Here is a 15,569-nt window from a genome sequence, read left to right on the forward strand (position 1 = left end):
ATCAGAAATGATGGCAAAAAAAAAAAATTGGTTGATGACTGAAAAAACTGTGGGGTTTCACTACAATTAGCCAAATAATTTTTTGCAAATATCATCAGGGGTGTTCGTATAAACCTTAGCCTGCACATAAAATGTTGACCGTTTGTGCAGCAGTGATATTTGATGTGGGTGGTATAGCTCACCATATGTGCTGACACGGCCAATGGGCGGCACAAACACTCAACAGAAACCTCTGTGACTTGTCCCCTAACTATTTCGTCAACGGTGAATGGGTGATTTTGTTTGATGAAATAGGTCTGATTTCACACAGAGCGGACTTCATAGGAGGAGTGGATACGTGTGGTCCAGCAAGGAAAAAGGGGTTGCAAAAAGAGAGGCTAGATGGTTATGCAAGATCCACCACCAGTACTGATTAGAGAAGCCATGCAAAAACATTCTTGGTTTCAAAACTCATTGATGTTATACGTATAACATAACCATTTCTACTCGAACAAGAAATTTAAAATGTATGATGTAATTATGAAAAAAATCTGATGACATTCATGCTAATGATGACTGCATGTAAACATCTGTGGCAGGAAGCCTGAAATAGGTTAATCATGTAGACAGATGTGGGCTCTTCTGTGTAACATAAAGTCTGCTTCTGCAGGGTGTTTATAAGATTCCCCAAACACATTGATACAGAATCAGTGATTCTCCTTCACTTTTGCTGTAAGGTTCTCATTTTTTTTTAAGGTGAAGAAAAAAAAAACACTTTCAGAAGAAAGAATAGACGAACTGTACCCACACCCTGGCATTACAGGCTATGCACCATTTTCCAGTTTTGTTATTTCCATTTTATGGCTGTATGAAATAGGCTATCGATTTCACTTGTCCTATTTCAACTTTGACCAGGATTGGATTTTTTCCGGTTGTTTTATTTTTTATTTTTATTATTTTTTATTTTATTATTTTTTTTACCGTGCTGGATTGGCCAACTCCAGCAGCCCGGCCGTCTTGGAGCAGAGGATCACACGGACTGCCTCGGAGGTCGGAGAGCGCTAAAGAAGGCAGAAAAAAAAAAGGGGGGGGTGAAAAAAACCGACGCGCCAGTGATTCATCCGCAGTTTCCAGGCTGCGCGCAGGTGGAGGCGAAGGGGAGAGAAAACAGCCGTTCGGGACGGATCGGATAAAGCAGTCAGGGATGTTTAATAGGCGCAAGATTTGAAACAAATCAATATCTATTTTTAAAAAAAATATTATTTTAAAATTACCAGCCTGAGTATTTAACATTTCGGAGCTGTGATCGCCTTCCAGACAAGAAAGAGAGAGAGAGAGAGAAAGAGAGATAGAGAAAAAAAAGTTTGACTCCTTTAAAAAAAAATGCTGCTTAGCTCCGCTGCTGTTTTTTCACGCAGTGCTGTGGATTTCGGCGTCAGCGTAAGTGGCCAGTCGTCATTTGAGAAATAGCTGCGATTCTTTCGCTCTTTAATTTCGGTGCCAATTACACCAGAAGGAGGGGAGCGTCTTTATTATTATTCCCGCACAGCGCCTCTCTCCTCGGCCAGGATTGCATCCATCTGAATTACTCCATTATGGACTTCCTCGGACTGTACTTTCTTCATCTGGCTCTCATCGGTAAGTTGGAACGAAAGCGGCTGAACTTGTGCGGGATGAACGCTTGGAAGCAGCGGGGATTTTCGCTGCAGAGGCTGTCTGACGTTTTCGGTCCCATCTTCTTGCTCATTAGTGCTCTAGTGTTTTCCAGCGTGACCTATCCGTGTGCATAAAGTTGAATGGTGGGATTGCTTTTTTTCCCCCCCCACCCCCTGCAAGATCAGTCATCAGTGAAGGTATTTGCAGGGAAAAGCGAGACTTTTTTGCACAGAACACACATAGACACACAGACATTCTGCAAATAATAAATCCTGTGTCAGAGTGAAGCTACATTTTGTCCTAAGTTGCATTCAGGACACGGTTCTTGTGTGTGAATTAAGGGAAATGTCTCTTTTTTTTTTTGTTGTTGTTGGATTTCACCCTTCCAGTGCAGACAAGTGTTAGTCAAACTGTCGCTCTGTGTGTGTGCGCGCGCGCGCATGCATGTGGCAAAGCGCGTGATCTGGTGTGCGTGTGTGCACCTGCCTCTGCAGGTGATTTTCGTTGCCTGGGCAGAGCTGTGCGCAGTAGAGAAAGAGCGACAGAGAGAAACAGCGAGAGAAAGAGAGAGAGAGAGAGAGAGAGAGAGAGAGAGAGAGAGAGAAACTGCCTGCGCTGCTTGTAATGAGTGCGTGTGCCACAAAGTTTTAAAATGGGTGGCCTGGTGGTGTGGCCGAGTGATGATCCCAGAGGGGACAAGCCAAAAACAGAAGCCAGATTAATATTTCAAATTTTATTTGTGAAATACAAGTGCATCTACATTTTATTTTTGTTATGTAATATTCAAACTAACATAGAAAATGTCAATGTTAAATAGCATGAATAAAAATATATATTTTAGCACCAAAAATGTTCTGTTGGCCATGTTGTGCCTACACGATCGTGGGGTGGACTGGTGACTTTACACTGGCTCAGGAGGCCGTGACTGAGAGCATCTACAGGAAGGGTAAGCCACAACACGTCATTCCCAAAGAAGCTGGTTGTATCCAGCCATACAAATGGAAAGCTTAGTGGAAGGAAAACGTGTGAAAGAAAAAGGTGCACGCTCATGGATAACCTTAGCCATGAGAGGATTTTTGAGGCTAAGGCCATTCAAAGATATGTGGCAAATTCACAAGGCATGAGCTGCAGATGGAGTAATTTTTTTTTTTGTGTTAGGCCACTCCTGAGCCTCAGAAAACAGCAGCATCTGACCTGGTTTAAAGGGAGAAAAAGTAACAGACTGTTGCTCAATGGTCAGTGGCTTTTCAAAACAACCAAACATTGTGCTTCTCTTATCAAAATCAAGATCTCAGAATCTGTAGGAACAGGAGTACAGCGCAGTCAGTGATAATTTTGGGTGCCAAGCCATCTGATGGTGTTGGTCCGCTATGTTATACCACGTCCAAAGTTAGCGCAGCCATCTACTGACACCTTAGAGCACCTCATGCTTCGCTTTGCTGACCAGCTTTAATAACTGTGGCATCACTGTGCTTTACTGCCCAGCACAGTCGCCTGATTTAGCCCATAGGGCATTTAACATCAGACACTGGAACCAACAATACAGAGATGAGCTGAAGGCCGGTATTAGGACAACCTTGGCAACAACCTGATCCCTTCCATATGGTTTATGCAAAAGGAGCCCCAACCAAGTTTGCAATGCATGTTATTCAGTACACACACGTTTCTGTAATGAAATGTGATATTTTAATGGTCTTGTGTAATATACTGTTTGCCTGAGATGTGTCCCACTGATGTCTCTATTTGTCTGAGAAACTGAATTTCAGGGCTTAGCTGTAGTCCAAAATTAACAGATGTAAACGCTGGATGTCGGCTACTATATATATCCGTGATTCTATATAAAGAATGCAACAAAGAAAAGTTTTATATGATATTATTTTTTTTTAGATGCACCTGTGTATACAGGGGGCAGAAGTGAGTGCCCTGAAATCAGTCAAAACGTAGCATATGCATGAGTAAATAAATGTTGCAACTCGTTGACTTCTCCTCCCCTGTCTTCAATTCATAATTCATCTTTTTTTAAATAAAATAGCCCGAACATAAGAATGTCTAGGGCAGCCTGGCCCCTCCTGGTGGCGCCACCGGCGTGCGCGCACACGCTCTTTTGTTTGTGTACACACAAGAGGCTTTACGGAACACACCGCTGAAAGTTGTGTCCACAAGCAAATCAAACAGGGAGTTCATTAGCAGTGACCACAGGCACTACAGACACACGCACACACACACACACACACACACACACACACACACACACACACACACACACACACACACACACACACACACACACACTTGTCTTTACACCTCTCTTTGCCCCTTTTTTCCGAATGTCCTCAGCTTGTCAAATGAATACGTGCTAAGAGCTCTGATTTATTTCCCCTGACTTTCCTGCACTGAAATCTGCAATATCATCCTCGGGAGAAATAATCCTTCCTGCAGAGAGACGCCGTCTGCAACCCGGATGTACACATGGGGGGCGTGGAGGTTTTGTCGCCTAAACGATGACAGCTCCGCATCTCAGACCCCATTTTCCTCTGCTGCGGCTGGGATTGGAACCACGTTCTCGGAGGCGCAATGACAGTGCGCTCAAAATACCGGGGTGCTCTGAAGACACGATGTTCCACCTCGCCGGGGGGGATGGGGGGGTTATGTTTCTGCACCTTCCTGTACAGGAAGCGGGGCTAATGTGACCCCCTCTTGTCTTGCCTCACTTTTCACATTGCATGTAGAACACGTGTCCCCACGCTTAGCTGCCTGTCAGGGCACAAGTGGAAGCAGAATGTGTAGAGGAGTAGCAGTCACTCCTTGTCTTTTCTTTGCAGATTTTCTCACCTTGTCAGGGGTAGGTGTCATGACGGCAGAGCGTACCTGCCGGGGCTCCATGATCCTGTCCATCAGATGACGGGGGAGGCAGAGGGGAGATCAAAGCGCTTACAGGAAACTTTAGCCTGAAGGTTGCAAAAAAGGGGAAAATGGTCAGTTTGAGTGCATAGAGGAGGAGGGGCTCTTAGCTTGGGCGGACATTCTGTTTGAGCCCCGGCAAATAGAGACATGCAGCTCTACAAGTTGGCGGGGTTAACCGAGCTTTAAATGCTGCCTGCGGTGATCGGGCCCGCAGTAATAACCATCCAATCTAATGAACGTCTTCCTCTGATGAAGCGCGGTTTGTCAAGTTGATGTATGTGCGATCGGCGCACCGTGTTGCTGCTGCATGTCATTAACTCATGAGGCTCAAATTGTGCTCAGGGAAAATACATCCATATGCATTCTTCAGATTTCAATTAGCTTATTTAGCAGGCAGGCCTGTGATGCCTCAGTGAGTATCCCTCACTGCTTTGCAGTCATTACTGCAATTAGTTCGCTGGGTTTATCTGCATGTTTTTCTGCGTTGCATTTTGTAACATGTCAGAACTTCAGACATGAGGTGTAGACGTATATAAATGGCAGTAATTGGCTGGTGAGCAGTAATGATGAGAGAAACAAATGGATGCCCGAAGATGGGCTTGACATATTTTTCCCTCATCTAGCAGTGTCTGGGTCCAGGAGTGGTGGTTTGATAAAATATGAGCATGGCTGCATCTTTCATTTTTTTCCTTATGGGTCGGGGATCAGTTTAAGTCAACTTACTTAAAGAACAGCACATCCATTTACTGTAACATTTTTAAATGTTGTTAAATAACAACCCATACTTCACTTTATTTTATGACCATTTAATAGATAGACCAAAACAAAGTAGTGAATAGTAGTGAAGTGAATGTATTCACCTTCAATTCTTCTGAGAACTTTAAATAAAAATGTATTGCAAACAATTGCCTTCAAATGTCACTTTATTAGTAATTAACCCCCAGTCGGTCGAGGCAGATGACCGTTCACACTGAGCCTGGTTCTGCTGGAGGTTTTCCTTCCTGTTAATGAGGAGTTTTTCTTCCCACTGTCGCTTCATGCTTGCTCAGTATGAGGGATTGCTGCAAAGCCATGGACAATGCAGTTGACTCTCCCTGTGGCTCTACGCTTCTTTAGGAGGGAATGCTGATTGTCGGGACGGATGCAATCAACTGGGTTCCCTTATATAGGAGATTTTTGACCAATCTGTATAATCTGACACAATCTGTATAATCTGATTGAATTTGACTTTAAAAAGTGCATTGAGATGACATGCGTCATAAATTGGCGCTATATAAATAAAATTGAATTGAACTGAATTGAATTGAATTAACAAGACAACTGGGCATGAATCAGAGAAGCATCTAAATCTGGAGGTGCTTCAGTTACCCACAACTCAGATGGCTGACGGGACTCCAGTAATCTGACCTTTATGGAAAACTGGCAAGAACAAAGCTCTTGTGAACGAAGACCTAAATGCAAAAGGTTCTATGTGGCATCACCTCACTGCAAATCCCACTGATGGGCGCATTATGCTGTGAGGATGCTTGTCTCTGGGTACGGGGAAATCTGGCAACAATGCTAAACACAGGGCAATTTAGGAAGACAATCTGTTTGGTGCTGCAAAAAGTTTGAAACTGGGGTGGAGGTTTTCATCAAAGCATAGTCATAAGTTTGAAGGGCCCAGTCAGGTTTCAGAACTGAACCCATTTAAGAATCTAAGATAAGTTTTAAAAAAATGGCTGCTCACTGATGCTCTCCATCTTGAATATCATGCAAAATCCACTTTTCTAGCTCTTATTTAGATATTATTGTGTACTAGGCGTCATTAGGAGCGGAGAAAATTTGAATTTAGTCTCTCCAGTTACTTCATAGATATATTTATATTTCTGTTTGTGTAATGATCAGAGGGAAAGGACCCAGAATTCAACCAGACCAGCAGAGGTTTCTTAAAAAAAGCTCTTTAATAACCAACTCAAAAACAGGGGAAAAAATCCAAACAGACTGTTGAACAAAAAGATGACACAAAAAATAAACAAACGAGCAGGGCAGACAAGGCTGGAACAGACCGGACCGACTGGCTCAGGTTTCTGGAGGGAAAGGGGTCAAAAAATCCAAAAAGCAAACCTAACACAGAATTTGCAGGAGGAGACTCACCCATACTCAACAGGACAACCTGGCACTGATGTCTGGTCTCAGCAGTTTATATGAAGGTGGAATCAGGTGAAACCGGTGAGAGGTGATTGCAGCAGGGGTGGAGTTAGGCAGGTGTGCAGAGTAAGTAATTAGACCAGACATCAGTGCCGAGGCTCAACACAGGAACAGATCACAAATACAAAACCTAAACAAGAATCCAAACCAGACAGAACTCAAAACAGCCAGATAACAAAAGACATGAAAGAGAAGGAAAACTAACACTAACAAACCATAACAGAACTCAGAATATTACAGAGCCCCCCCCCTCAAGGGCGGATTCCAGACGCCCTCCACGTGTATGAAAGTCCAAAACAGAACAAAAATAAATAAGCCCGGGCGGGAGGAGGGGGTTCCAGGACGGAGGGTCAGGGTCTGAAACAAAAAAACGGTTAATAAAGTCCAAAAAAAGTCCAAACAAAAAACAACCCATATAGGGCGAATCCAGACTAACTGAAAAATTTCAAAAACAGGTTCCTAAACACAGAGTCTGGTGGGCGTCCCGGCGGACGACCCCAGTGAATCAGGACGTCCGGCGGTCGTCCTGGCGGGCGGCCCCGGCGTGACAGGTTCTCCGGCGGGCGGCCCCGGCGTGACAGGTTCTCCGGCGGGCGGCCCCGGCGTGACAGGTTCTCCGGCGGGCGGCCCGGCAGATGACCCAGGTGAGACAGGATTTCAGGTGGCCGCCGGCGGAGCAGGGCGACAGGTGGCCGTCGGCGGAGCAGGGTGACAGGTGGCCGTCGGCGGAGCAGGAACCTCGGACCCCAACTCCTGCAGAGGGAGAAAACAGAACAGGGTGCCGGACTACAGGCTAAGGGAGGCGCCGGACTACAGGCTAAGGTAGGTTGCGCCTGCTTAATGGCTACAGGCAGCGGTACCAGGTTACTGGCTACCGAAGAAGGAGCCTGGCTACAGGCTGCTAAGGTGGGAGCCTGGCTACAGGCTGCTAAGGTGGGAGCCTGGCTACAGGCTGCTAAGGTGGGAGCCTGGCTACAGGCTGCTAAGGTGGGAGCCTGGCTACAGGCTGCTAAGGTGGGAGCCTGGCTACAGGCTGCTAAGGTGGGAGCCTGGCTACAGGCTGCTAAGGTGGGAGCCTGGCTACAGGCTGCTAAGGTGGGAGCCTGGCTACAGGCTGCTAAGGTGGGAGCCTGGCTACAGGCTGCTAAGGTGGGAGCCTGGCTACAGGCTGCTAAGGTGGGAGCCTGGCTACAGGCTGCTAAGGTGGGAGCCTGGCTACAGGCTGCTAAGGTGGGAGCCTGGCTACAGGCTGCTATGGTGGGAGCCTGGCTACAGGCTGCTATGGTGGGAGCCTGGCTACAGGCTGCTATGGTGGGAGCCTGGCTGCAGGCTGCTATGGTGGGAGCCTGGCTGCAGGCTGCTGATGAGGCCTGGCTGCAGGCTGCTGATGAGGCCTGGCTGCAGGCTGCTGTCAGTCCCTTGAACAAAAAGAGTCTTGTGATTAGTCTTTGGAGAGGGTCCGGGAGTGACAGCCAGTAACGCCTCTCGCAGAGCTGGCTGTCAACCAGAGCAACCAGGGACTGAGGCTTCAGAAAGGCGTTGAGAGGATCAAAATCTCTAGGGGGCCCCGGGTGTTGGGCCCTTTCTGAAGGCCCGGGGTACCCGAGGGAAGAAGCGTCCACCTGGGTTTCCTGGACCAGTGGTAACCCCCTCTGGGTTCCCACTTCACAGTTCGGCGACGGACCCCTCTGGGTTCCAACGTCGCAGGACGGCAACGGGCCCTCCTGGGTTCCAACGTCGCAGGACGGCAACGGACCCACCTGGGTTCCAGCGTCGCAGGAAGGCGACGGACCCACCTGGGTTCCAGCATCGCAGGAAGGCGACGGACCCTCCTGGGTTCCAGCATCGCGGGACGGCGACGGACCCTCCTGGGTCTCCGCGTCGCAAGTCTCCAGGACCCCTTCTTGGGGCTCGGACGGAGACGTTTCCTTCTGGGCCCCCCCTTTGGGCTTGAGCAGAGGCAGGTCCTCCTGGACCCCCTCGTTGGGCTTGAGCAGAGGCAGGTCCTCCTGGACCCCCTCGTTGGGCTTGAGCAGAGGCAGGTCCTCCTGGACCCCCTCGTTGGGCTTGAGCAGAGGCAGGTCCTCCTGGACCCCCTCGTTGGGCTTGAGCAGAGGCAGGTCCTCCTGGACCCCCTCGTTGGGCTTGAGCAGAGGCAGGTCCTCCTGGACCCCCTCGTTGGGCTTGAGCAGAGGCAGGTCCTCCTGGACCCCCTCGTTGGGCTTGAGCAGAGGCAGGTCCTCCTGGACCCCCTCGTTGGGCTTGAGCAGAGGCAGGTCCTCCTGGACCCCCTCGTTGGGCTTGAGCAGAGGCAGGTCCTCCTGGACCCCCTCGTTGGGCTTGAGCAGAGGCAGGTCCTCCTGGACCCCCTCGTTGGGCTTGTCAGGAGCCGAGGCGTCGACCGGACCCTCGGGGACAGATTCAGGGGCCGAGGCGTCGACCGGACCCTCGGGGACAGATTCAGGGGCCGAGGCGTCGACCGGACCCTCGGGGACAGATTCAGGGGCCGAGGCGTCGGCCGGACCCTCGGGGACAGATTCAGGGGCCGAGGCGTCGGCCGGACCCTCGGGGACAGATTCAGGGACCGAGGCGTCGGCCGGACCCTCGGGGACAGATTCAGGGACCGAGGCGTCGGCCGGACCCACAGGAGCAGATTTCGGTCGGCTGTAGAATGCTTGGAGGGCTGATCTGTAATGCTCCTCCACCTCCTTTAATTTCTGCTCCAGATCCTCCGAATATTGGGCGAATAGGGCCTCCCTGAGACGCTTAATTATGGGGGCAAAAGTTCTTATTTTACTCTCCAGGGCCACATACTCCCCCTGGTCACCCGCTGACGGCGGACCCTCCTGGACCTCCACATCGCCCGCTGGCGGTAAAACCTCTGGGGTCTCCACGTCGCTTGCTGGCGGCGGACCCTCAAGGATAGAGGCTTCAACCGCTCGACGATGTCTGCGGCGGCGGGACGGCTGCGGCAATGCGCTCCGCCGTAGGAGGTGGCGTCCTGGACCGTACCCGGGGGGGCAGAGCACCAGCCTGGAACCCTCAAAGGATGCCCCCTGGTCTTCAGCTCTGCCGGGGACAGAGCTCCGGGGTCGCAGCAGGCTCATGTTGAGAAAAAAATAGAGGAGGGAAAAAGCAAAAAAAAAAGAAACGTGCTGATCTGGCGATAGGTCCTAAAACTGGCCAGGTTGTTCTGTAATGATCAGAGGGAAAGGACCCAGAATTCAACCAGACCAGCAGAGGTTTCTTAAAAAAAGCTCTTTAATAACCAACTCAAAAAACAGGGGAAAAAATCCAAACAGACTGTTGAACAAAAAGATGACACAAAAAATAAACAAACGAGCAGGGCAGACAAGGCTGGAACAGACCGGACCGACTGGCTCAGGTTTCTGGAGGGAAAGGGGTCAAAAAATCCAAAAAGCAAACCTAACACAGAATTTGCAGGAGGAGACTCACCCATACTCAACAGGACAACCTGGCACTGATGTCTGGTCTCAGCAGTTTATATGAAGGTGGAATCAGGTGAAACCGGTGAGAGGTGATTGCAGCAGGGGTGGAGTTAGGCAGGTGTGCAGAGTAAGTAATTAGACCAGACATCAGTGCCGAGGCTCAACACAGGAACAGATCACAAATACAAAACCTAAACAAGAATCCAAACCAGACAGAACTCAAAACAGCCAGATAACAAAAGACATGAAAGAGAAGGAAAACTAACACTAACAAACCATAACAGAACTCAGAATATTACAGTTTGGGACATATTTATATTTCTGTTTGGGTCATATTGTCCAAGGTCATTAGCTTCCAGCTTTCCAACTTCACAAATCAGCCATTTCAATTTTATATATATTTTTTTGCCATGATTTTGTAGTCCAAGCGGAAGGATTCCGAATCTACAAATGCATAAGTGAAAATGTTCGGTTGTTGGGTGTATTAACCCACACAATTCATTACACCATCCCCATTTTCATCTCTAGTTGTTCAAAATTGTTAGAAGCATGACCAAAATGTGTATTTGCTAAGAGCAAATGGAAAAACATATATCCTACATTTTGCACTTTACAACTATAAGTAAGTTTACTTTGGTCTATCAAACACAAACTTCCAATAAGATACATGGAAGGTCGTGCTTGTAATCTGACAAAATGTAAACCATTGTATGTTAACATCTACTGATGATACCTTTTATTCAAATTTTATTCTCCACATTTTGGGAATCTGACAGCAAACGGATCAAATTGGCAACATTCAGTGTCTTTTACAGCATCATTTGTTTCATATAAATATTGGCTGCTTGCAGGGAAAATCCCTTATGTTGTAACAGAACAGTGTTTATCACCACATAATTTACAGAATCAACTGCAAAATTACCCCAAATATAATAATTACCGATACATGGCACTGAGTGAATGGTGGTTACAATCCATCATTAGGTAATCAACCACTGCTTAACTTTTTAGTCCAGACGATTACAATTTGCAAGTTTTTCTCATGTGTCACAAATGATTTTCATTTGTCACTATTAGGATGTCCTCTTTTTCAGCAAGCTGCCAAAGCCTAAGATTTCTGCGATTCTGTAATTCTTCTACTTTTCGACATATATGCTGAAATTAGTACAATTCTAGTTTTTTTTTAATTCAACCAATAAAAGATTTAGAATGTAATTTGTTGTTTGATTGACTTCTAGTAAAAAGAAAAATGATTGAATTTGTCATGAAACTGGTGTGGGTGCACCTTCTAACTGGCATCTAAAAATAAATTAGCAAGACTGTAGTTTTATGAACAATTTTACTGTTATCATTCTGTCGAAAAATACAGCGGGCCATATCTAAATCTTACCACAATGTGCTAACCACAACATTTTTTGCAGGGGAAGCGTCTGCTAAGGTGTTTTGAAATGAAGGCAGGGGAAAGACAGATATGTATAAAGCTATTTAAAAGAAACTGCATTTTCTACAATCGCATGTCGGCTGGCCTTGAGACTGCTACAACAGAGAGTGTGACTTTGGTTGGCAGAGTAGCAAACACTCCTGGATAGGTGTCAAAATGTTTTAAAAAAACTGAGCTAAGGTCCAGTTGCCTCCAAATTAAGCCTGTTTGTAGATGTTAAACACTTTTAGTTAAAGTTTTTAAATATAAATGGGCTAAAATCATCAACGACAGGTCACAGTTTTACAAATCTAACAATCAAAAATTTATCTTACGTCTCCGATCTATTTGTAGTTTTATGTATTTTGTCTTCTTTGTTCCATACATACTTAAGATAAATGATAGTGGTTGGTTTTGAACAAAAAAATTAAAACCTGGGCAGTACCAGATCACATACATGTTAAAACCTTGAACTGACACGCAGTGGACTCTTTACCCAGACTGCAGTTGTAGCAGCATTTCTGTCAGTGATAATGTAGAATAAACATGCTCCTGGTTATTGTATTGTGGTAATTGTACAAATAAAATCCAACAGAAAAAAAGAATTATAGCATATCCAATAAATGTCACTGCTAAACTGATTCATGCCTCAGGAAAAGCTCTCAGCAGTTTTTGTGAGTGGCATGAAATGAGATTAAACATTTCTGATAACGCAACATCCGAGAACATCTTCTGCTTGGGATTGCATAGTTTGAGTTCAGGAAACGTATCAGATTTATTCTGTTTGCCTCATTTCTATTTTACATTCCTGAATTTTGATAAAGGGGAATTTGCAGTAAAGCTGGTCATATTCCCATTTTGTTTCTTTATCCATTTTTTGCTGTCAGACTGTAAACTAAATCTGAAATTATGTTTAAGAACACACGTCACATTGCAGTCACTTTTAAGTAGTTTTACTTGTGGTTTGATGAACTCCTCCAAAATGAACCCAAATAATTGCCTATTTTGCCAAAGAGGGTCTGTGTTGCCTTGCATCTTATGCTTTTTATTAAGTGGTTAAAAGTGTGATTTCTGTGAGTCAATGCCAAGCAAAGCAAAACAGTGTCCAATTCTAGAAACTAGCCAAATGGTTGGAAGATCCCAGAATGTATTGTTTGCTATAAATTACATTAACTAGTCAACACCAAAAAAATCATAACATTAAAACCATTAACAGGTAAATCCAGCGGGGTCATATCATAATCTCTCCTCCAAGGTTATTGTGTTTTGGTTAATATGTCAGTGTTTATAGATAAGCTAGGACTTTAACATTTTTAACTAAACCTCATCAAAGTTTGATCTATAACTGTCTTAGAATGTTGAAATTGTGTGTTGTTGACATGTTTCTTTTAAGGAAATTAATTAATTAAGTACAACTGCTTAATTAAAAGATAGACAACATAGTCCAGCTGCTGTTACACTGTTTCCTATCTTTCCATTTGTATCAAAAAACATATTTTATGTGCATCGTAACGCAAGAAAAGGGAGCTTGTGTTACAGAACATAAATTCCTGTCATGTATGAAGTATGTGCGTTGCTATTAATGCTTTCTTGTTGTGTATTTAGAATGGATTGGGATGAGGGGTGTACAACATACGTTGTTCTCCTGCTTCTGGGTGGAAAATGTAGCTGTAGCTCTAATTCATGTCCAAAATAATTTATTAATCCCAAAAAGAAATGAAATGTTTTTGTGAAGTTTCTTCAACGAGTTGTTGTCGATGCTGGTGGCTGTTAGCACGAAAGGATCTCCTGTAATGGTCTGTCTTACAGTGGATCTGGAGAAGCCTCTGACTGAAGACACTCTGCTGTTGTGTGACATTCTGATGAAGAGAATGCTCAGGGTTGTCTGTAATATTCTTAATTTTATGAAAAATCCTTCATTGTGAAATTGTCTCTAAAGGTTCTCGAGGAGTCCCCAGAACAGAGCCGGTCCTCTTTATTATCTTGTTTAGCTTCTTTAAGTCATTTGCTCTGATGCTGCAAGACTACAAGACATGATGGGAGAAGCTTCCTCGGGAAGTATGGTCTGCTCTGTCCCTTTTTGTACATAGTTTCACGGTTGTGTCTCCAGTCCAGTTTGTTGTCTAGATGAACACCAAGGTATTTATACTTCTTGTCCATCTCCACTTCTTCTCCCTGTATGATAGTAGTGTTGGACAAATTCCGGTTTCTTCTGAAATCTACAACCATCTCCCTTGTTTTATTCACATTCTAGATGGGATGATTGTTTCAACACCATGCCACAAAATTAATGCCACTGTGTTGTTTTTTCCCCCTAATTTTAAAGATCATCTGACAATCTGAGGCTTTAAAATTATTGCCCTATACACAGTGTATAAGTGTCTCCAAGTGGTCAAATTATTGAACTTACCAGAATTTAGGTCAGGCTACCAACAGCTGGTCCACTTCAAGCATTTTGTATTCACTGATAAGTGAACCCTCCTTAGCGCAGACAAAGCATCTGCACAGTGTAAGATGAATTGAAGTAGTTCTTTTTCTGGTTAAGATGACTCAGGGTTGTGATACTCATGCAGCTTTTGTATTTAAAGTTTTTGAACATAGTCAAGAAATTGTGGCAGCCTGTCTTAAATGGTGAAAAAAATCTGTATCTTACAGTATCAGGAATTTCTGGAGTATTATTTGCTCAAAGAAACAATAAGTGAAATTCCACCACTAGGTTGGCTGTTGAACACTGTTTGTAGACCATTACAAACCGAGTGACGAGCCACACCTCTCTCTACCTACACTCCAGCTGCATCCCGGCCCTCCCTTTCCCCTCCCATTCTCATCCATATTTGCAAAGGATAATAACACAGCAAAACAGCATCATCTTTCGGAGGAACATGTCAAGTGAAGAAATAAGTAGCTCATAATTTTATAACACTGTTAGTAAGAGAACGTTTCGACCTGCTGGACATGCTCTCATCAATCTATTTTGCTCCTACACTACCCTGCTCTGACGGTGGTGTTTTATGGCCAGGGAGGGGCAAAGCCCTCAGCGGCAGCAGTTCACATGTATGTACAAGCATGCATTTGCCAGCCCGGTTATGTAAACAAGAGACTTGAGAACAACGCAGAAAGATGCTGTTTGATGTCATACCATATTCCATCCAGAAAGATACCTTTAGTTCTTCACAACACAATTTAAGTAGTTCTAAAATAAGAAAATTATGCTTATTTCTTATTAAAAATGGTAATTTACGTAACTGAAATGCAAGGTAGATACGTAATATTGTAATAGCGGTATTAGAAGAGACAGCAAATATAGCGTATGCAAGAACAGGGAGAGGAAAGAGAGGGACATGGTCTTAGAACAGAAGGTACTAACACTGGCAACCTTTGTCTGGTGCTTCTTAAATTCTGTTACAGATGTTAAGTGTGCTTAGATGTTCAGCATTCTGTTCAGAAATAATTGGCACTAGTGTATTTCAAAGTCAAAGTCTAAGTATCTTTATTAGTCTCCCTTGAGAGAAATTTGCCTTGGATACAAGGATCAGCTGCATTGTACTACATATTCAATCACTAATAAAAGGAGTCTGAGTAAAATAATAAATAAATATACAATAGTAACAACAGTTCATAAATCACAGCTTGGCTAAAGCGATCATATTAAAACCGTGCAAATCAACCTTTAAAAATAGATTAATTTCCATCACCACTGCCCTCCCAGTTTGCTGCTGTAGAACATAAGAGACCATAGATGTGGCTACCTACGAGTCCTAGCACTTCCCCAGTTAATCTTCTGATTACAAACCATTAATAAGTTTTATTTACAGTGGGATGAACTAATGTTTAAATCTGTTATGTTTACATAAGGGTGTCCTGTGCCTATTTCTGTAGTTTAGTAGCAAAAATTCACAGTGAAACACACGAGAGGAGTCGGATCAAATCTTATCTGCCTGTCTGAGGACGGACTGCTTTCACTTTTAATC

At 44.8% G+C, this 15,569-nt stretch overlaps 1 protein-coding gene across 1 annotated transcript in view; it reads left to right on the top strand.

The window, feature by feature from the left end:
• The first annotated feature begins 1,084 nt into the window (after window positions 1-1,084).
• gfra4a (GDNF family receptor alpha 4a) overlaps window positions 1,085-15,569 on the top strand; it is a 254,160-nt gene continuing 239,675 nt past the window's right edge. The window contains exon 1 of the mRNA XM_012872143.3: window positions 1,085-1,617. Within this exon, the coding sequence (XP_012727597.2) occupies window positions 1,575-1,617 (43 nt within the window). The 5' untranslated portion in view covers window positions 1,085-1,574. The remainder of the gene's footprint in view (window positions 1,618-15,569) is intronic.

Source organism: Fundulus heteroclitus, chromosome 19 (genome assembly GCF_011125445.2).
Source record: "Fundulus heteroclitus isolate FHET01 chromosome 19, MU-UCD_Fhet_4.1, whole genome shotgun sequence".
In the NCBI taxonomy this organism is placed as follows: Eukaryota; Metazoa; Chordata; class Actinopteri; order Cyprinodontiformes; family Fundulidae; genus Fundulus; species Fundulus heteroclitus.